We start from the raw sequence: 23778 nt of genomic DNA, 5'->3' as shown, positions 1-23778 counted from the left end.
TATGGTAAATCTGCTTATAGCTTCAATTAACATGAATTATTTTCCTGTTTCCAGGTTTTTGAAGAATGTGTCCCAGAGTTCAGTGACTGTAATGAAGAGGATCCAGACGTATATTTAGGGGTGGATTCAACTGAGATTGAGGTAAGTTTCCACATATGTGAGAATTCCTGTAGAGTTGTAGTTGTGGTAGGTTATGTTTACTGTGTGCATAGTATTTGGTAAGCTACACTGGCCTCCTGGATTGTTTCAAGTGGTAAGCATGTTAAGTAACTCGGACAATCTGAGCACGCTACAGATTTGACAAACTTGGTTTTCCGCAGCTGTGGACTGATTTGAATCAGTCATCCTGATGCATGCAACTTCAAGCCTTCACAGTGAGAGATTTTGTCATCTGATGCATTGTTGTAAGTTGTACCATGTATGATCCTGTCAGTAGGTAGGGTGTTATGGAATGTCAGAAATGTTGCAGAGTGAATTAAAAACACCAAACAAAGTGGTAATAAAATTAAATATGTAAATGCCTAACAGGAGTTTTTACCAGCTGTCAAATAATTAATAGTTGTTGTTAGTAGTAGTAATAATAGTAGTAGTGTGTAAAGGATGTTGAGAAAGTGTAAAAAGTAGGTAAAATCAGGTAACATGAAGTGCAAGTGATGTTATACATTGTGAGTAGTTTATGCAATTTTCACTGTGTACAATGTACATGCTTTATTACTTTTGATACATATTACCAGTAAGAAACCTTGATGAATAATCAGTTATCTGCAGCTATTAGTATAGTTTCCTTTATTTACTGTGAAGTCTCACTGAATTTGTAAACTGAAACCATCTCCAATTGTTCCAGGAGGCAGACACAAGAGGACACACTTCAGATATGACACGGTAAAAGCTTCATTGTTTTATTGGCACATTAGTTTTACCTGGCGGTGATGTGTCTGTCGTAGTTTCTTCTGTATCTACCCAGACTATCCCTTAGAAATTTGGCACTGTGAGGTAACTGCTGGGATGGTTCCTATGAAAAGAACATGACCAGTTTCTTCCCCATTCCTTCCCAATCCAAACTTACGCTGCTTCTCTAGTGACATTGATGTTGACAGGTTGGAGAATGATAATCTTCCTTCCTTTAGATATTCACCTTACATATAACTGTACATTATGCATAGAAAATAAATGCAGTAAAGTTCCCTTTTTACACTTCTTAGTGGACTGCTCCAAAAAGTGTTACATGTAGGAAAGTATAAAATACAGGAAAGCAGAGGACATACAACAAGCAAAAGTGAATAAATTACTCTTACTGTCATTCTTTGTAGATTGTCCAAAATGTGAAATTAAAGCAACTTAAATTTTGCCTATTAAAAAAAGATCTGAAATAACTAATTGTTTTAGTTTCTTTCTAACAGCAATTAGATTTGCTCTTTTTGTGAAACCATGTTAAAAAGATATCAGTGTTCTAATGTGATGCTTGTTGTTGAACATCACTATAAAAAGAAACAGTAAATAAAGCTTATAACAATGAAAACAATCAATATTTGACAAAATAATGTAATTGGATTGGGTGGGGGGGGGGGATCTATGCAGCAAGTGGTGGCAGTATAAACATGGAAAAGGATGTTATAATTAGGCAAGTTCATGGAGCCAGTGGCTCCTCCTTCAGGCGAATGGGAAGGAAGAGGGGTGAAGGAAAAGGACTGGAGAGGTTTAGAGAAAGAGGCAGAGTTTGGAAAAGTCACCAGAACTGCAGGTCAGCGAAGACTTACCAGATGCTGCTCCTATTTGAACTTTTTGAATGTTCTCCTCCAATTCTTGGTAGTAAGGATTCTACACAGAACAGTAATAGTCCTGAACAGGATGGACAGGCATAGTGTAGACAGTGTGTTTAGTAGATTTGTTACACCTTCTAAGCTTGCTTGCACTGATTTGGTTGTGGTTGGTGTCATAAAACTGTCATATCCTCTCCTAAGGCAAGTTTGCTAACAACTATTGTAATCGGTCCACGTAATCGTGGATGCGGGCACGGAGATAGAGAGGTTGTCAGACGGGGTTGCACACGTTCCTTCAGGGTCAGATCTGGGGTTCTCGCTGGCCCCAGGAGTACCTCAAAATCCCACAGACGGGTCATAGAGGCAGGTGCCACGTGTGGACAGTTGAGGACGACGCAGTACTGTCGCACGAAATGTAACACGTGGGGATCCGATATACCTGCGGTGTACTGTTTTGCCACCAGAGTTCCACTCGGCTACTACGGGTCTCGACCCGAATTCGTATCCGGCGATTCCTCACCCAGTGGTGCCATGAGTGACATTGCTGTGCCTCTCCCCAGGTTGCTACCAAATGGTCGTCCAGAGTAGTTCTGAGCCACAGTTCGTCACTGTATGCGAGGCAGTGTCATTTGTCTGCAGTTTATGCTTGCCAGTCGTGGCAACACTTCAAAGACAGTCATTTGCGTTGGGGTCATTCCCTAGTCCAGCTGCTATAAGGCTCCTACCAGTGGTGCAGCCTGGCACAAAATGTGGCAGGGAGTCCTTTGCCTGTTCCACAGACGTGAGGGGACACGACGTGCTTCGTGCACAGTACACAGGGTGTCTACGAACCAGGAGATCCGGGAGAAACCCGGGAATTTTTTCATCCGGGAGAAAACCAGGATAAACCCGGGAATTTTTTTGACTTCTGGGAATTTTTTTGTTTTAGCTTTCAGTTAAATTTTTGTAATTTTGGCTGGTAAGAAACAATACTCTAAAAAAAGGATATTACGTGTCCCACTACTGCAGAATAATACTGCAGCAATAAAACATGAACGACAGGGGGGGGAAAAAAATAAATAAAATAAAACTTAAGTTGCAAAGGAAATGCGCCATATACAACAGCTAAACACAGTGCTTGTACAAGCGTCTGCCAATAGCAATATGTGTTAAAGGCCTTAGGAAGACTGTTCAATGCATCATAACAACAAATTGCCTCCATCTCCGATGAGCATGACATCACAACTGTTTACTTTAGATTCGTTGAGCAGTTGCGGGCGGGCTCGTACGCATGTGCAGTTGAGTCGCACATGTGTAGTACCTTCTCCCGCTTCTGGCTACAGAAGTGTGACCGTTACCTGTATAAGCAGCAGCAGCAGCAAAATGCTACCCGGAAAAATTTTACTGGCGCGTGCAAGTAGCCAGATTCACTGGGGGCAAACCGGGGTATCTACCCTGGGCAGCAATTTCAGGGAATGGGGAGGGGTCGCCAAATTCATATTCTTGAGGGTAAAATCCTTGTTTCACAAAGCACCTAGTATCCAGCGCACGTTGGACTGTCGATTATTCATATGATTCTGAAACGCATCCCTGTTGGTTTTTTAACATTTTAGAACATATTTCTGAATGAATCATAAGTTGAATTTTGAATGCGTGTATAATGTACGTCATGTATCTGCAAGGGGAATCCTGTCGCATCTAGAAATAAACTTTCCTGCAGACAGAAGGGGACGGGGCTATACGAGCTGAGTGGAATAAAGCTGAACGGGTGAATGGCAGTTGCTGTTTGTTTATATGGTTGACTGTGTTTGCAAATGATCAGCGCTGATATAATTACCAGCGAAATCCATAGATTCAGACTACCAGAGTGGAAATAAATGACTAACAGGAATGATAGGTAAGAAAGATTACATATTTTCTTCTTGGTGTATCCAAGAAAATGATATTTTGATAGAAAATTTTTAGCCAGATCTCTATACTAATAGGGCCAGTTGTACTGTCCCCGGTACCAGCCGCCTGAGTAGTGCGGAAAAGACATTGTATGAACACGTAATAACGCCTAACTGGAGAATAAAACGCAGGATAACTAAACCGTTGATTGTTAGCGAAGTTAACCGGATCATAAGTTACAGAATTAGTGATAACAAGATTGTTTGGCGGGACGAGGAAGGAGAAGAAACGGGGACATCACACAAATTATGGAAGAATAAGACGATTCGAAATTTATATAAAAATTTCGTACTACTACTTTTCGATCTCGTGCTTTAGAAGCCGGAGCGTATGAATGAAATGTGAAACTATTTCCGAACAGAAAACATTTTGCTTGTAGTAGGCCTAATAAGCATTTGATATTGGTACTTTGTGAATTATTTTTTTTGCTTGTGTTATAAAAATGACCATTTGTGCCAAAACAGTCTCGTTTATTTGGTGTGTGTTACAATAGCTGCAATATTAGACAGCCCTATTTCGTTTTATCTAGCAGACCGTGACAAAATACATGTAATCAGATAGAGAAACCACACAAGTCTTGGGTACTGTTTGTATTAACAGCTTTTTCAGTATTAGACAACGACATTTATTTTTTCATGTAGCAAAACATTTGACGATCTTTGATGAGCTAATAGATTCTTTCCCAGAAAGGAAAGCGAGCCATGTAAAGCTGTGACAAGGTTGGAGAGAAAAATGCTAGGACTTACGGACTGAAGAAAAAGTACTCTCTTGCTTGTCTCTTCTACTGGTTTCATGTATCTTATATATCATTTCATGTCAGCCAAAAAAATGAGATATTAGCTGTAGGCAATAAAGAGTGCAAATTTTTTGAAGAGTTCTTGTTCTGCCGGTTACAAATTACCCCATCCAATATTGATTGCTTATTTTTTTTTTTTTTTTTTTTTTTTTCTCCTGATGCAGGGAGCAGTCTGAGTTAGTGGGAAAGTGGATAATCTCTATGTGACCGGCATTTACGTTTAATGATTTTACTGTTTCCTCTTCGTTTATTGCTCTCACGTCAAGTGAAAACAAATTGGCCGGAAGCTATCAAGTGAATAAATTGACATCAGTACGGAACGCTAAAATATGTTATTAGTTTCAGATTTTATTTTATTTCCACCTTTCTGACAGTCAAGTATTAATAGCCTTGAAGAACAATGAAGTTATTTTTGTCGATTTGCTAAAGAAATTTGGCTTTATTAATCTTTTCCGATGAGGCAGTCAATTTATTTGAAACAAAGTGTTTAATTCCACACTATTGGCTACTTTCAACTGTTCGCTGCACTTCAAAAGTGCGTGTTTTCATCATCTAGCACGTATGACATTATGCCATAATGAAGAACCAAACATTAGATAATACAGTACTGGTACACCAAGAAAATTTACATCTGACTCTGCACATACGAATGTGCACTTTAAGCCGAATTATGTGTTTTAGTATGGTTCACGAAATCCCGATGCTCTTGGAGCATCCTCTGATGCCTTGTTTCTTTAATGACATAATGTAAGATCTTTTAATGTCTTACACTTACGAACATACGCGCTTCCAGCATCCTAGAAGCTGCGCATGCGGGGTGACCCCTGTTCTTTGGCGAACCTATTTCTAGCAGGTCGCGGGAAAATATTGTGAATGGTTATTTGAAAAGCGTTATTTTAAGAGTAAATTTCCTTTTGTTTAAGATGAACTATGTGCAAGAATATATGATGAATTTCTTAAATCAGAGCGTTTGACTCTCATTTAAAAATCAGCTCTTTGAGTACAAACATTTAGAAAAATTTCGAGCCCAGAAGATCAAGAGATTTATGTCTTCATTAAAAATTTTACTGGCACATTTGTGGGATGTATCTTAAAGTGTAACAAAAAAGATCAACATTATATGTGAAAGCTTAGCTTCTCTTGCAGCTTATTAATCTTAGAGACCAAGATAATATGTGAAATCTCGGCTTTTCTTGTAGTAACAGTATGTATAACCATTAACGTTTCCTGTTTGTGTGAACGCCCTACTTAAAAGCGATATCGCTATTGCCTGACTACATCACGTATCCTATGCTCAAATATCTCCTGTCATCGGCTGACTCACATGACATGAGCTATGACTGGCTAGAAAAGCGCATTGCAATCTTGATTTCAATGCCTCGGACAGTAACGTGTGGCGTTTGGTGGAATTTAAATTTACACTTTCGTGATACGAAAATATCAGCGTACATGTTACTCCACATCAAAGATCTTCCCAAAACGTGTTGTGTGTGTTTTTTTAAAAAAATACTGAGTTTGGTTTTCTAAAGAGCCGAGAACTACCACGCCAGTGTATAAAACCATAAAAATTCAAACGATTGATAAGTTTTACAATTCCAAGGAAAAGTATACTGTCACTTAACATGGAAAAAGTGTATCTTCATCCGGGAGAAAGAGTAATTTAACTGGGAAATCTGGGATTTTTTTTTTTTCTTGTCCACGTATACACCCTGGTACAGTCGTCACCCTTTGTGTCAGTCAGTCAGTCAGTCAGGCCCGATCTACTAGAACCTAGGTGGCACTCGTGCCTACCCTCCCATTCCCATACAGCTCAATATTGGGCCGCTGTCACGTTTGAATGCTCCACAGATCTGAGCGATGCACAATCTGATTGCTGGCCGAGTGGAGACCCGCAGTGAGGCTCCTTTCAAAATGCGTCAGGTGCCGATGTTGCTTTCGTACACAAGTCTGCGGGATCGTCGTGATCACTCGGCATCTGACACTATCGGTGTCCCTTACTTACCCCATCTGGCCCGGTAACGACACAAAACGCGAACGACACTAATGCGGCCTGGTGACCAATCTATCTGTCGTAGTGAAGTGCAACCCTAATCATTTACATACGCACAGTTGGCATACTTCTATTTATGTTCGTTTTGTGGGGTGTATCTAAAGTGTAAAAGATTGACTCTGCTACTGGATCAGTCCTCAAAATTACCCCGTTTAGCAGCCATTCCTTGAGCATCAGCAGCGCTTCCTCCTTGGAAATCAATTATCCACCATTCACTATAACTGTTAATACACATTTCCATAGTCACTAATACCGACAGGGTGGACAGTCTTTAAAACTGTTTTGTTCAATGGCAACTGATCTCCGTTGTGCCTTGTCCACATTTAAGGCATACTGTCTTTCTGGGATGTCAACATGCTGGCACGTGATCGAATTATGTGTGAAGTCCTCTTCGGCCTCCCTCAATGCTGCAGCTGCCGTAGCGTCGGGCACGCCACGTCGACTCGTTCCTCAGCGCTAACTCGGGACCCGGCGTCTGCAGTGTGTGGGGACCATTATCCGATGCACCTCTGTCGAGTCCACGGTCCTACAGAAAGTGTTCCGAGAGGGGCTATACTGTTGCAGGCACAACTGTCACCATCCACTTTGCGATTTTGTACAGATATGTAATGTACGATCCGTAACCCATCGGGTAATGTATCGAACTGTTTGACGGGTGAAAAATCTCATTTCTGATCTCTCTGATCTTAGGAAGAATTCCGCATGCTCTGTGTGTACTGGAGTGTCCCATTCATTTTGCGTCTTCTATTAATTTAAATGTTTTGGCTTCTGTTCGAAGTATCATCTGTCGTTCAGTTTTAATGTCTTTCTGTAACCAGAGTCAAGCGCCTCGAATGTTTAACCTACGAACATTATCTTTGTCCCACAGAAACAGTAAAGCCACCACTGCCTCGACCAGTCTGTCGGTGTCCGATGTCGGCTGCACTGGCCGGGCTACACCTGGCTTGTCCCACCCTGGCAGCAGCCACTGGGAGAACACCACTCCGGCGTCAGACGTAACAGCATCGCGGCGTGACGCCAGTATACCGACCTCTGCATCCGATGTCACAGCCGACAGTAGCAGCAGCGGTGCTAATACCGGCAGCAGGGGAGCGACCGCGGGCAGTGCATCCGTTGGCGCAGGCGAGTGGCAGCTCTTCGGTGACGGTGCCTCTGACAGGTCTGCCGGTACTAAGCCGCCGCCATTCTTTTACACGAGGCTCATCGCTATGGCCATACGGCAATCACCGCACAGGTTGGTATCACTGCTGTTAAGTGTTAAATTTCTTCATTAAAATAGGCTACACCATCCTTAATACATGCCGGCAAAGTTTGACACCACCAATGACATGTCACACATTGGTAGATAGAAACTAGTGTCGATTTGGTCACGAGGTGTAAGATGATGTATTTCTACACGAGTGTTTCTTGCAGTCAACCTCTACCTAACATTACTGACAATGACCTGTACTTGTATGATGCGGCCACTGTGACTTCTTCTTCTGTACAAACCTCTTCAACTCAGATTAATTATTTGGTTGAGATGTTCCAGTCTCTGTCATCCCTTTGAGTTTGAACCCTCGATGGCTCACTCTAATACGAAGCAGCTTTTCCCCGCATGTCTTAACACGTGTCCTGTCATCCTGTCCCTTGTTCTTATCAATGTTGTTGCCACATTTGTCTCATCACCAATTCTTTACAGAACTCCTCATTTTTCATCCTGTCAATCTACCTAATTTTTAGCATCTTTCTATGACTCAGCATGTCAATGCATCCAGTCTCTTCTTTTCTGTCAGTTTCACAACAGTCTGTGGTTAACTTCGGTGCCCGCTACGCTTCACACACTGTCACTGAAACACAAAGGCTTCTTCACTTTGCTTCACTTTGTTTTCTCTTATCGTGTTATATTTTGTAGCAGCTCTGTGTACTCAATAGAATATTATCAGCTCAGAAAAGGACAGTCACGCGGATCTGCAGTGTCGGTTCACAATCTTCAGACAGGCTGTGGTCGAGGGATTTCAGAATATTAACAGTGTTATCCCTGTATGTATATACCCCACCACCGGTTTTGTTGTCAATAATGTCAACTCGTACAGAAGAATGTGCAACATTCTGCAGGTTTCGCTCTCAGTGGGCTTCCAGCAAAACCGAAAATATCGGGTAATAAACCCCAAGCTTATAAATCCAAGTTGAGATACTTTCTTGTGGCACAAGTCTTACATTTTGTACAGAAGTTCTTCACAGTACATGGGATCCTGTCTCTCTCTCTCTCTCTCTCTCTCTCTCTCTCTCTCTCTCTCTCTGTTTCCACCATCAGTCTTCTGACTGACTGAATTGGCCCACCATGAATTTCTATCCTGTACCAATCTTCGTATCTCAGTGTAGCACTCGCACACAAAATCCTCAGTTCTTCATTAGATGTATTCAACATTCTTCTTTCTGCAACAGTTTTAACCCTCTACAGCTTTCTCTTGTACTGTGATGTCGTATCATCCTGTCCATTTTTCTTGTCAGTCCTTTCCATGTTTTCCTTTCTGCACCTGTCCTGCAGAGAACTCTTCTCTTATGTTGGGGTGGCCTAATTTTCAAATCTTTCTGTTGCACAAAACCTCAAATGCTTTGATTCTCTTCTTTCTTGGTTTTCCCGTAGCCTGTGATTCATCACTGCATGGTGCTGTGCTCCAAACATACGTTTTTAGAAATTCCTTCCTACTGTTAAGACTAATTTAGGTACTAGCAGACTTTTTGCTGGGAAAATCCATTTTGCCTGTGCTAATCTGCTTTTTATGTCATTCTTACTTTATCCATCGTGTGTTATTTGCTTCCGAGGTAACAGAATGTCACTTCACAGTCCCCAATATTATAAATAAATAAAATAAGGGAATGCTATATTGGCAACAGTGCTTCTTATCAGTTTCAAGGGAGAGAAATCTCTAAAACTACTACTTATTTCTCCAGTCGTACAAAGTCGAGTAGGGTACGGTGACTTGTGAAACACACAGACTAAAGGTACTGCCCATAGTACCGACTCACCGTATTCTTCTAATCAACTTTCATCCTTTTGTTTGTCCGGCAGGAAGGTGACACTGTCAGAGATTTATGCCTACGTCTCGAGTCACTTCCCCTACTTGGAACAGGAAAAGGAGTCCTGGCAGAAATCGATTCGTGTCAGCCTATCGTTCAGCAAGTACTTCGTCAAAGTGCCACGGGAGGACGGAGACCGGCAGGGCGGAAGCTGCGACTACTGGACGCTCGGTGAGTCTCGTGTCCAGTGACGGAGAAGCTGTTGTCTTACACTTGTTGCTGACTAAAAAAACAGGATGTACTTGAGCTTTCAGCTGCCTCGGGTGGTTAAAACACCACGAGTTCTGACTGAAAAGTATTTTTGTATTAAATCTCCATTTACATGCAGTATTTTCATTCAACTACTATTTTATGTTATCAGTATGGATAGTTCCAGGAAACAGAACACTGTGTGGCATTGTTAACAGAGATAAATTTCAGACGTAAAGAACTTTGGGGGTTCCCCGTGGGAGTGCTAGAGGATCATCACTTTTCACCTTATGTACAAATGGCTTAATGCTTAACATTGGAAGTTTTGTGAGGCTTTTCACCAGTGCTGTATTTTGTAAGAAGAAGTCGGAATGCTAGAAAACTGAAAAATGCAGGAACACCTGTAGAGGGTTAACGGTTGGTGCAGGGATTGGTAATTGACCCTCTACGTAAACAAATGTAATGTACTGTTCGTAACTAGACAGGGAGACTAATTACCAAATATTGCACAGTCGCCTAACAATTACTAGAACAGATACTGTCATTAGACAACTGTTAGTGTACATGTAGAGTGATTTAATGTGGAAGAACTACATACAACTAATTGCAGGTAAGGCAGGTGCCACACTGAGATTCATAGGAAGAATTCTCAGGAAGCGCAATCCACCCGAAACAATGGTAACTTACAAAACCCTCTTTTAACTGATACTGGAATATTGCTCATCTGTCTGGGAAACTGTGACATTCAGAAGTGAAAGTCACAAATCATTCGAAAGCCAATGCCAAAATAAGAATCTTATGCTCAAAATAAGAATCGTATGCTACAGAATCAGTAAAACGGAATCATGTCACTAAAACTATATGATGTGTGCATTGAGTAGCAAACAATGAACTGTCAAATGACACATTGTACATAATATGTGTGACCAAAGGGAACTGACACTGATATGGTGACTAACAATATATCCTTTTCATAATATTGTCTATAATTAATTCTGTGTTATGTGAATAAATTCTATTGGGTTGCAGTCCATTGGGCAAATTATTACTCACTGTTGTAAAAGAGATAGCTCATTGTTACGGAGTGCTGTAGATGATGTAGAACTAGTACCGTGTGCTCATATGACCCTCCATCACTCATGTAATTCATGTTACTGAAGTGGTTGTGTGTGTGTGTGTGTGTGTGTGTGTGTGTGTGTGTGTGTGTGTGTGTGTGTGTGTGTGTGTGTCAGTCGTTTGCATGGGATCAGCCCAGTATGGTGGCTCAACGTGGATACGTGACAGAATGGCAATGCATTTGGCCATGGCCATGACCACACTGTGAATTAAGTTGCCAGATTATTCGCTGTACAGGTGGACTATTTACAGTGTCTGCAAGAAATGATGTACCACTCGCAGCCGTGTAATGCTGAGTAAGAACATGTCGCCGTGTAAAACATCCTAACTGGCAGGGTTGTAGAGGTGTATTGTGCCTCATCAGTGACATTCGGTTGTAAATCCAATAGGAGTTCTTGTCAGTGAATGCAACACAACACCCAACTGGATAGCCATGCACATTGATGCACCACGTATGGGATGGGGAGATGCACCAGCGCTGGATCAAATCCGCCTGTCAGATTAACGATGAGTGTCGGTGTATCGGCCAGTCTTCGTGTGGTTTTCCACATCCTGGTAGATGAATACTGGGCTAGTACCCAGAGACTCATCCCCCTCCCCCCCGTTAAATGATTTGTAGACATACTAATACGTTTACCCCACCTTCACACGAATAATGGTATATCCACAGAGTTGTGGTATACATATTCCATACGGAGCGGGGTGCGGCGACAGGAAGGGTATCTGGCCCACATTTAACAAACCATCCCAAATCCATTAATACAGTTGTCAACTCTACACTGATAGACACAAAGGCAAAAGAAAAAACAAGACAAGGACGACTCGTAATGGAAGCAGGCAATCGGACCCAAAATAATTAGTTGTGGAGTTGACTGATTGTGTATACTGTCAAATTTCTTGATTAAATTACACAATAGTAACCTCATTTATAAATAGCATAACTAGTGCAATGTAATGACTACAAGTTAATATAAGAATGACTAACAGGATAAAGGTGCTAAAAATTGAACTACTGCCGCAAAATTGTGTCAATCAAAGAGATGTTATGAAGACAAGAACTTTTAGATACAACAAATACAATATCCGAAATTATTACTTTTATGAAAGAATAATACAATCATCTCGATTTATCCCCTTTGTCGAACAAACCGTAATTGTGGAACCCACTGGTCTTTTGATCCAGATTAGAGCCTTTCACAGCTTCATTTAAAGAAATATAGGAACTTATAATGAATACAAAATAATGCTTTCCTTATGTTCCTTATCACGTTTTTCGATCAAGCATTCATACTTTTGCAATAACACTACTCAGGACATCGAGCGCACCTTTTGTTCCCCGTCAGTTCTGTCAGCCCATGAGCCACACCTCGCCTACCTCACTTCTAGCTTGTTCCGCTCCAGTCAACAGACCACTTCACTTGCAGCAAGCCACCGTGTAGAGAACCTCCAGCACTACCCAGCCTGAAGATAGGTCATTGCCCCTCAGTACGACTATCAATAAGTGCCAACATGGCACAGAGTGAATGCAACACAAAAACAGCACGGTACCTGACTAGAGGCGTGTAACTGAGCGAGGTGGCACAGTGGTTAGCACACTGGACTCGCATTCGGGAGGACGACGGTTCAATCCCGCGTCCGGCCATCCTGATTTAGGTTTTCCGTGATTTCCCTAAATCGCTCCAGGCAAATGCCGGGATGGTTCCTTTGAAAGGGCGCGGCCGACTTCCTTCCCTAATCCGATGAGACCGATGACCTCGCTGTTTGCTCTCCTCCCCCAAACAATCCAATCCTAGAGGTGTGTAGTGTGGTCCAGCAAGTTCTGATTTTGCCTCTTTTCAAATAATGCGGAGTGTCAAGCACATTAATGAAACAATGCGGCATTCAAACCACAGTGTGGTGGTGGGTAGGTGGGTGGGTGGGTTGTGTGGCTCTGTGATGTTAAGGGATGGTTTTCATAATATGCCAGGCAACTTATTTAGATTACTGTGGATATAAACAACATATCAAATCGTTTATGTGCTGTGCTTAGATTTCTGTTTTCAGTTTCAGAGCATTAGGGCTTCAGACAGTGGGAGAAAAGTACTGATGAAAATAAATCTGCCAGAGCAGATCTTGAGTCGATCTGGATAGCTCCTGAGTGACCGAGTGTTCAACATGTTCACAGTGGATAAACTGTGGACACTCCTGCCTTCAGAGATGGCAACAGCCGTGTGTTCACATGGCCATCTGTTTACATTCATGCTTTGATGAAAACTGATGCACCGTATCACACATGACTGGCCCACTGAATCACCTGGTCTTAATTTTGGGTGTTGTCAGGGAGATTGGGTGAAATGTTGCAGTCAGTATCCCCCGAAATTTGATGAGTGGCTTCAGCTAGATATGGCATATCTGAAGAAGTTTGTGAACACACTTCCTTGCTGAAATGAGGCCAGTATCAAGGCTAGATGTGGTGGTATACAGCAGTTGCGCAATATCTCCAAGGGGTGACTAATTTTTTGGACTGGTTTGTGTACTTTCTTTTGTTGAAATGTCAGTGAGTAGGTAAGCCCTCAGGCTTTAATGACCATTGTTGCTGAAGGTAAAATCTTGTAGGTTGTAAAGGAACATGATGTTCGTCTTCAGTTTCTTCTGAAACACTACTTATTTCAGTCCGTCTGCTGAGTTCTCCTTTAGGGTCTTCTTGTTTCCATGGTTAGCTGGACACTGTCATAGACCAATGTCACATTGACTTTTGAAATGGAGTCAATGATTGATAGTATAAAGACAATATTTTTCAGTACTGCAAAGAAAAGTTTTCTTTTGACAGGAAATGGAAGGACCTGGTTACCTCCAACTGTTCAGAGTTTACCAAGTGATGTGTAGTCGTGGCAAAGTGTAGAACTGAGAGAATGGTAAGAGCACATTTAATGAGGACATAGACCTTATGTAGTTGAAACAAAATGTGAAGTATGTGGTAACAGAAAATCAGGAGAACTGCGGCCATGATACAGAGACCGACAACGTAAGGGTCCTAGCCGAGAAATGCACAATTTAGAGAAGAGAAGTCCAAGAACTGTCTGTGATCTCTAATATCAAAAGTAATTTAAATAGAGATGGCAGGTATTGACTTCCAGCTTCATGGCTACACCACCCTCTGAGAAGTAAACACTCATCCACGATGCACAGTGAATACGAGTAACTACAAGGAAGCCATCTCTGTGCCACAAAAAAAATATTTTGCTGATCATTCTCCCGCTCTTTCTATTTCTGTTAGCGCATTCTACTCAGTGACGACAGTCTAACAATAGTAGCTGGAAAAATTTCTTCCAACAATCCCATTTCTCCAGAATAAGCTCGGGAAAACTCACTTGTACAACTGAACCTGATACTGGCCACTGATGATGTTCAGCCAACTGGGTACACCAGAAAATCTTTAAGAAGGTCCCAGTAGAGGGGTCAGAATGTTACTTGTGTCAACCCTGGTTAATACCGTGGTGAACACAAGCGGCGGCCCGCATCTCGTGGTCGTGCGGTAGCGTTCTCGCTTCCCACGCCCGGGTTCCCGGGTTTGATTCCCGGCGGGGTCAGGGATTTTCTCTGCCTCGTGATGGCTCGGTGTTGTGTGCTGTCCTTAGGTTAGTTAGGTTTAAGTAGTTCTAAGTTCTAGGGGACTGATGACCATAGATGTTAAGTCCCATAGTGCTCAGAGCCATTTTGAACACAAGCGGACTAACATCAGCAAACAGGATTTTCTCAAGGGTAAATGGTAGGAACTACATTCAGTTGCTTTCGGTTCACGTTCAGTAGTGTTGGTTCCTTGTGTGCTGATTCTTTGTTTTTAACGGAATTTCACATCCATTCCACTTTGACAATAGGTGTACAGAGGGCTTTAGTCTGCTGTCTTGTTCACTTGTGTTGTCGACGTGAGCTGAGGGTGTGATGGGGTGGTCTGAAGAGAATGTAATGTCGCTAATAGAATATGGATATTGTAGGTTTTTCTGGGATCCGAGAGATCCACAGCACAAATGTCAAAGAAACAGAAATATGATGTGTAAAAAACATAGCCAAAGTATTTAAGAATCCAACTGAGGATGTGAAAAGACAATAAATTCACTAGATGCTTGGATCTGGGGGAAATGAGGTGAATGAGTTTTGTATTTCTATTTATTAAAAAAGAATGCCCAATAAATTTCCTTGGCAGTAAACAAGTGTGAATATGTATCCATTAATAAAAAAAACGTTTGAAAGATCTGATCAGTCTCGTTGCATGTGCTTGTAGTATACACAATTAAATGCCCGATGTGTCATTGTTATCTTATAAATTTTTGATGGTCAATAAAAATGCTTTACCTGGTATCATGGTGTTAAGCTTCTAACAGACTATACAGCAGATTCATCAAGTAGTCTTAGTGAGATTCATACTTATTGTACATGTCCACCACTAGAACGTTAATGTGTCCTGTGTCAACAATGGGAAAGAAGGGCACCGGAAGGGATGTCTGTCTGAAATGAACGAGAAAAATTAATAAAACTTAGAACCTTTGTCCTCAGTGACAGGGTACATGAGGACTCAACGATTGGACCAGATTTTGCAGGACAAGTGCCAATCTAGAATTATGTTCCAACTACAGAAATAGGAAGCATCAGAAGTGGCCGTTCACATCCGTGTGGTCGGTGGCCAGTCTTGGCGAGCAGTGACAGAAGCGGACAGCACAAATCTGTCTGCTCTGGTTATCTGGAAACTAAGAGACACATCTACTCAGACTGAATTTACCAGTAAATTCAGCAGAGGGCTGAAGGTATCTCTTGTCAGTGGCTTTAACTGGACAGAACTGTCTCAGTTCTGAAAGGAAGGCAACTCTGATCATGTAGGCCAGGTAAAGGTGTGCAGAGAGAAGCTGAAAGAAATGATTGAAAAATATAGCTGGTACCATTAAAACAAAAATTAGTGAACTGAATCACTGAAAATTCCTTCACTGGTTGCCACCATGTACATCCTCAAGTTGTGCTCACGGAGATTTGTGATTCCGTGGACAGGTGGATTGGTGTAATAGAAGGCTTAAAAACTGTGAAGGGTTCTGTTACAAAATTGTTTTTTTGAGTGGGAAGAGACTCACACATAGCTGTATTTCAAATTCTTCAGCTAGTTAAATAACAAGAAATACCAAATTTCCAATTTTTGTTCAGAAATGCAGTACCACCTGTAATAATTAATGTCGTCATTTTTTGAATTGTCAGATCTAAGTATAGACAAAGGTAATATTGTGCCAGAGAGCTTCACAAAAATGGAATAAATTGTGATGGATTCTCTTAGTTTGAGAAGTTTCTACTATTAATTTTACTGTTGCAACACTAATCCAGGTGAAATAAAAGAGTAGATACTGGCTGAATTGAATCAGCATCGAATTTTTTAACATTTAGGAGACCAAACCCGAGCATAGCATGACCCACAGCTCTGTCTTTTTTTAAGAGCGCCCGAGTATAGGTGTGGCCATGATTTTCTTAAAATGTGAGCTACCTAGATTGAAAACTGGACTTACTTCATATGAGAACACTGTACGGACATCTCACGACCTGCCCCTTGCCTGGTGCTGTGTTCTGTTTTTAATTTCTAAAATTATTAAAAAAAAAAAAAAAAAAAAAAAAAAGTTAGCGAATGTAACAGCTGTCGTCACAAATGGCTGAGCCAATAAGATTGCCTTGTCTAATTTCTTGCTTGTACTCATTTGGTTTTGCAGTTTTCTGTAGTTCTGCTTCAAATACATCTCGTCTTGTTGAGTGAGGAAGAAATTTTGAAAGCTCAAGAGGAAGCAATTGCTCAATAACTTGCCTCGCACATTTTTGTTAGGAAAATAATTATACTTTCTGTCATCATTATTTTAAAATCTGTAATCTTTCAAAGATCTAAAGTAAATATGGAAAATAAATCTTGAACCATGGCCCTCTTTTGTGTGTATTACTGTTGAAGATAAATCAATTACATATGTGCCAGTAACACATTTATAATTTATATTTAAAAAAAAAAAAAACAACAACAGACCAGTGTTAATGTCTTACAGGAGCCATAGGAATGTGTAGTTCTTTGTGCTGTCTTGCAAATGTTAATCTCGTTGGTATGCAGTGGAACCATTGCCAAAGGTATAACATACATCAGCAACCCAACAGGATACTTTATTCTACGAAAATCAATGTATTTGGGTGACTGACATAACGAATCAACATACTGCAAAATATTAACGCCCAACTTGGATTAGAACTAGATTTAGTACATTTGAAAAAGAAAACAGAGAGATAAAATCTTGCTGCATCGTCCATATATTAATTGAAGGTAGTAGTTCTGCAAATTTCCGCAGCTAACATCCGTCTATTCGTGTTCTTACAGTAGTTGAATCGCACAATGTATTTTTTGTAGTTACACATTATTTACATAATACAGTATTACAGTTTATAGGCATTCACGGCAAGACTACAAGGGAGGATACCAGTAGGGTACTGCAGCAAGGGAGCAGCAATACTTCAAAATTATGACTGGGAAAGACAGAATAGTGAACTGGTACTGCTGGGAAAGTTAAGCCAAAACTAATCTACTTCAGAAACGAAGTGTAGCATAGGTGGCACAGCGGGGAGAGTAAGAATTAGACAAGGGATTTTTGGATTGGATTGTTTTGCGTGAAAAGACCAAACAGCGAGGTCATTGGTCTCATCGGCTTAGGGAAGGATGGGGAAGAAAGTCGGCCATGCCCTTTCAAAGGAACCATCCCGGCATTTGCCTGGAGCAATTTAGGTAAATCACGGAAAACCTAAATCAGGATGGCTGGATGCGGGATTGAACTGTCGCCCTCCCGAATGCGAGTCCAGCATGCTAGCCACTGCGCCACCTGGCCTGATAAAGGGAGGGCAAAACGATATAACCTGGTTGCATCCAAAGGCAGCCGTCCAAAATAGTCTTCGCCTGCTGTGGGAGAGGCAGCATAAACTAGCAAATGGTCAGCCTATAAACTAGGGTAATATTTATGCTGTGCAAATGTCAATCAGCTTTGAAGGTCTTTCTTGAGCAGGTTTGCTGTACATGTTGTTGTTGTCTTCAGTCCTGAGACTGGTTTGATGCAGCTCTCCATGCTACCCTAACCTGTGCAAGCTTCTTCATCTCCCAGTACCTACTGCAGCCCACATCCTTCTGAATCTGCTTGGTGTATTCATCTCTTGGTCTCCCTCTACGATTTTTACCCTCTACGCTGCCCTCCAATACTAAATTGGTGATCCCTTGATGCCTCAGAACATGTCCTACCAACCGATCCCTTCTTCTGGTCAAGTTGTGCCACAAACTCCTCTTCTCTCCAATTCTATTCAATATCTCTTCATTAGTCATGTGATCTACCAATCTAATCTTCAGCATTCTTCTGTAGCACCACTTTTCAAAAGCTTCTATTCTCTTCTTGTCTAAACTATTTATTGTCCACGTTTCACTTCCATACATGGCTACACTCCATACAAATACTTTCAGAAAATACTTCCTGACACTTAAATCTATACTCGATGTTAACAAATTTCTCTTCTTCAGAAATTCTAATTCCCTCATCATCACCCTATTTAATTCGACAACATTCCATTATCCTCATTTTGCTTTTGTTGATGGTCATCTTATACCCTCCTTTTAAGACACTGTCCATCCTGTTCAACTGCTCTTCCAAGTCCTTTGCTGTCTATGCAGAATTACAATGTCATTGGCGAACCTCAAATTTTTTATTTCTTCTCCATGGATTTTAATACCTACTCCGAACTTCCCTTTTGTTTCCTTTACTGCTTACTCAATATACAGATTGAATAACATCGGGGAGAGGCTACAACCCTGTCTCACTCCTTTCCCAACCACTGCTTCCTTTTCATGCCTCTCCGTTCTTATAACTGCCATCTGCTTTCTGTACAAATTGTAAATAGCCTTTCGCTCCCTGTATTTTACCCCTGCCATCTTTAGAATTTGAAAGAGAGTATTCCAGTCAACATTGTCAAAAGCTTTCTCTAAGTCTACAAATGCTAGAAACATAGGTTTGCCTTTCCTTAATCTTTCTTCTAAGACAATTCGTAGGGCCAGTATTGCCTCACGTGTTCCAATATTTCTACGGTATCCAAACTGATCTTCCCCGAGGTCGGCTTCTACCAGTTTTCCCATTCGTCCTTAAGAGTTAGTGTTAGTATTTTGCAGCTGTGACTTTTATTAAACTGATAGTTCGGTAATTTTCACATCTGTCAACACCTGCTTTCTTTGGGATTGGAATTATTATATTCTTCTTGAAGTCTGAGGGTATTTCGCCTGTCTCGTACATCTTGCTCACCAGGTGGTAGAGTTTTGTCAGGACTGGCTCTCCCAAGGCTGTCAGTAGTTCTAATGGAATGTTGTCTACTCCCGGGGCCTTGTTTCGACTCAGGTCTTTCAGTGCTATGTCAAACTCTTCACGCAGTATCTTATCTCCCATTTCGTCTTCATCTACATTCTCTTCCATTTCTAGAATATTGTCCTCAAGTACGTCGCCCTTATATAGACCCTCTATATACTCCTTCCACCTTTCTGCTTTCCCTTCTTTGCTTAGAACTGGGTTTCCATCTGAGCTCTTGATATTCATGCAAGTGGTTCTCTTTTCTCCAAAGGTCTCTTTAATTTTCCTGTAGGCAGTATCTATCTTTCCCGTCGTGAGATAAGCCTCTACATCCTTACATTTGTCCTCTAGCCATCCCTGCTTAGCCATTTTGCACTTCCTGTCGATCTCATTTTTGAGACGTTTGTATTCATTTACTGCATTTTTATATTTTCTCCTTTCATCAATTAAATTCAATATTTCTTCTGTTACCCAAGAATTTCTATTAGCCCTCATCTTTTTACCTACTTGATCCTCTGCTGCCTTCACTACTTCATCCCTCAGAGCTACCCATTCTTCTTCTACTGTATTTCTTTCCCCCCATTTGTGACAGTTGTTCCCTTATGCTCTCCCTGAAACTCTGTACAGCCTCTGGTTTAATCAGTTTGTCCAGGTCCCATGTCCTTAAATTCCCACCTTTTTGCAGTTTTTTTTCAGTTTTAATCTACAGTTGATTACCAATAGATTGTGGTCAGAGTCCACATCTGCCCCTGGAAATGTCTTACAATTTAAAACCTGGTTCCTAAATCTCTGTCTTAGCATTATATGATCTATCTGAAACCTTCTAGTATGTCCAGGATTCTCCCATAAATAGTGGAAATGTACTTACACAACACACTATCTCATCAGTCAACATTAGGGAAAACAGCGGACAACAGATTCAATACCTCTCTAACAAGGAGAGGTCTCCAGTGGTGGGACTGACTTCATGGAACCACCTATATGGAGGTGTAGTTTAAGGTCCCACATATTTCACCCTGCAGCCATTCAGCCTGCTGGGGCCTCATTGGCAAGTAATCAACAGAGGAAAAATTTGGAATTTTTAAGGGACTCTCAGTGGCGTTGAAGGAGAAGAATTATGTAGACTGGTTGTGCGGTGTAATTTCTTGGGCATGGCCGTCACATTCTTAAGCTCATGGGTTTGAATCTCAAGTGCTTTAAATTTTTTAAATTTTTAAACCTTTATCAAAATGACTTTGAACATTATTTTTATTCAATTATTCAGTTTAAACATAACATGTATTTCTATTCATTTGTCACATTGTAATCAGTATAAGAAATTTTCCATTTGTCCTCATTTTTTTCTTTACATCATATTTTTCCCTGCATGGAATTTTTGTGAATGTGAATTTAACTGTATTTGTCTATTATAATATTTAAATATTTGAAATTGTCTATCTGCCGATTGAACAAGAAAAGAAGAAATAATCTATTTACATTGACTGTACAGTAACGTCGTAAATGTATTTTTCATTTTAAAATGTACATTTTTTTATGGTAATTATCGTGCAAACATTTATAACATAACCTATATTGCTATTGCACTATGGACAAAATAATAGAGACAAAGACTTAAACAAAGGAAGGGATTATAATTAAAATGATATTCGAGGAAAATGAGTAATAGAGATAATGACTGCAATAACATGGATGGAAAAATAGGAAGATAACACAAAAGAAATTAATACATAAAATTTATTAAAATCATGTCAGGAAAGGTTTCAAGTGGAATAAGAATGAGAGGAAGAAAAATGAGAGGAAATAATGAAGCTGATATGATGATTAAAATGATGTGACAAAGGAGCAGAAATAAAAAATTACATTTAAACATGTTAGTTTAATAAAACTAGCGACCAAAGTATTTCAATAAAAATTTGAAAATAAAAAAAAAATTAAAGTACCTGTGAGATTCTAACCCTCAACCTTCCGCATGTCAAGGCCTTACCCTATCCAATACACTAACACAGCCAGTCAATACAGTGGTACTATTTTAATACTATTGAGAGTCACACAAAATGCCAAAATTTTTTTCATCGTGAACTCACAAATGAGGACCTACCAGGGTGAATGGTTGCAAGGTGTGATAGCTGGGATGTTAACCTGCATTGCAGTATAGACAATTTCAAAAAGTCAGCCGCACGGCTAGGGACATCCCTCCCTCCCCCATCCCCCCAACCCCGGTAGATCCATTTGCCAGGAAATCACATCAGACTTTGCTCATTCGTATGACAATGCAACAGAATTCAGGGCATGGATATATCTTTGTTATAGGTCCTACCCAAGAGTTTTGCACTTAAACCGCCGTACAGAATTTAATTACTGTTTATGCAAGCCTGCATACCACCTGATTTGTATCAACTTAAAAATGTGATAAATTACCACATTGTTATAGTCCTTCCAAACATGGCATATTGAAATGCATGGTGAAGGATACACATACATGTTACATTTAGATCAAACTTGCATTGTAAATGGATAACCTCAACTAACAATTCATTTCGTGACTAAAAAGGGTTAACACAAATCATTTCCATATCCATAAAATTTCTGTGTATATCACATCGTTAAAATTATACAAGTAGTTTTTCACATAGACTAATTAGTTATAATTGGGATCTGGTTTTATGAGTGGTCAACTTCATACCACTGTGACCATGCAGTTATTTACTATTATTCTCATATACTACACAAAGACGATTAAAATATGGCGTCATTGAGAGAGAGCTGGAAAGTTTCTTTATATGTGCTTAAGACGGAACTAAACATTTAGCTAGAATCTGATGATTTACGTTTGTTCACTTCCATTCAGCCCAGTGTAGACCAGACTTAAGAAGAAACTAAGAGGAACATAGTGTGGCCTAACAGTTCAGATACGAAGGCTGGCTTTCTCATCGAATTTCGATGATGAAATCGTCTCGATCACCAACCGAGTCCTGGTATTGCACTGTCACAAACTTTTGATGAGTTTTCTGATCATCATCTTCAGGCAGGGTGTTGGGTTTCTGTCCAGTTTGTTCCTTTATAGCTCCTAGACCGTAGATCCATTGGGTGGGCTAGTAACTTGCCTCCAGAATCCAGAAGAGAAGTTGGGCTGGGGGGGGGGGGGGGTGTGTGGAAGGGGGAGGGGAGGGGGTGTCTAATGGAGGAGGAGATATGTGGGGTCAAATACTTGTGGTGCCTGCCTATTCCTTCTGCTGCTTTCACATCAGAATGTCTGTGACTTATTTTGGCTGATGCTATACTCCATGTGGAGTTCAGTTGGTAACACTCGTCTCAGTTGACGAGACCGTCATGTGCTCGTGTTTCTACTGCCTCTTTGATGATCAAATCCCAAAACAATGTTGATGCAGCACAGCAACTTTGTCTGTTCAAGTTTGTAGTGGCAGAGCACAGCGTCAATGGAAGCCACATGTTTGTTTTAGAACAGACAGAGGTGCTGGGTCATACCTACTACGGGTTCAGAAGTGTGACTAAGAGGCAGTACAGTACAGTCTTGTCAACTGCAATGCCGGTCTTCACCTGAGGTCTGCGTCGGATGTGGCTTTAGCAAAAATACTTCTGGACTGCACTGATGAGAAAGTGGTGAAGTCAGTAGGCAGAACAGAATAGGTGGGCAGCTCCTGACTGCCACCCAGATCCCTTCTGCCCACCGGCAGTCTCACCATCGTCGGCAGTGAAATCACTTCCAGAGGCACGCAATTGGACCACCTGCCGGGCCCTCGACAGCGGAGTCTGTGGTTCAGAGGTTATAAAAGAATGAACTGGACGTAACCCCGATACTTTGCTGTAAGACGACAGGCAGATAACTTGTGGAAATGTTGCAATTACACAATGCCACGATTTGGCTGATAACCCGAGAAGATTTCATCAGCCTCCAAGAATTTATGTTCAGTGAAGGTGAATGTGATTGTGTGAGGTTGGACTACCTGCCCATCTAACAGTTAATGTGTTTGCCTGTTGCAGACCCACAGTATGAGGACATTTTGGAGAATGACAAATTCCATTACTGTCACGAGAAGTGGCCATTTTGCAGAGGCCCGACAGCAGTAGAGACTGAAGGTAAAGGCGGCACAGTGGTTGGTGGCACCCCGCTGCTCTCCGCCCACCCGCAGCACACCAGGTACGACAGCAGCTCGGTTCCTTCTGATGTGACCCCAGTTGTCACCTCACATTTTTATTGATCTTAGATTCATTAAAATTCTTCTGACACGAATAGTCCAGTGTGGGCTATTACATATCAAAGTTGTTTTAATGTTATCACTTAAATTTACAGTGACAGAAATCTAGACATGCCATAAATATCATTTGCTGTACCCTTTACAATTTGAAGTGAATGTAGTCGCTGGGCACAACATACCTGATATAACTATTTCGTGCTCGGTTTTCCTCATCCTGTAAAAGATTTCACACAGTTATAACAAACTAGCGCATGTCCTTACAGTTCAACAACTTCATCATTAGTTGGAAAGATAATGCTGT

At 41.0% G+C, this 23778-nt stretch overlaps 1 protein-coding gene across 1 annotated transcript in view; it reads left to right on the top strand.

The window, feature by feature from the left end:
- The window catches only part of LOC126426606 (uncharacterized), a 166771-nt gene extending 143291 nt beyond the window's left edge, over positions 1 to 23480 (top strand). Inside the window, exons 15-19 of the mRNA XM_050088498.1 lie at positions 55 to 141; positions 845 to 882; positions 7404 to 7694; positions 9591 to 9769; positions 23263 to 23480. Of these exons, the coding sequence (XP_049944455.1) occupies positions 55 to 141; positions 845 to 882; positions 7404 to 7694; positions 9591 to 9769; positions 23263 to 23480 (813 nt within the window). The remainder of the gene's footprint in view (positions 1 to 54; positions 142 to 844; positions 883 to 7403; positions 7695 to 9590; positions 9770 to 23262) is intronic.
- Positions 23481 to 23778: the final 298 nt, after the last annotated feature.

The sequence above is a fragment of the Schistocerca serialis genome, chromosome 11 (assembly GCF_023864345.2).
Source record: "Schistocerca serialis cubense isolate TAMUIC-IGC-003099 chromosome 11, iqSchSeri2.2, whole genome shotgun sequence".
NCBI classification, from domain to species: Eukaryota; Metazoa; Arthropoda; class Insecta; order Orthoptera; family Acrididae; genus Schistocerca; species Schistocerca serialis.
The sequence above is the reverse complement of the archived record's forward strand: the minus strand, read 5'-3'. Positions and strand labels throughout refer to the sequence as shown.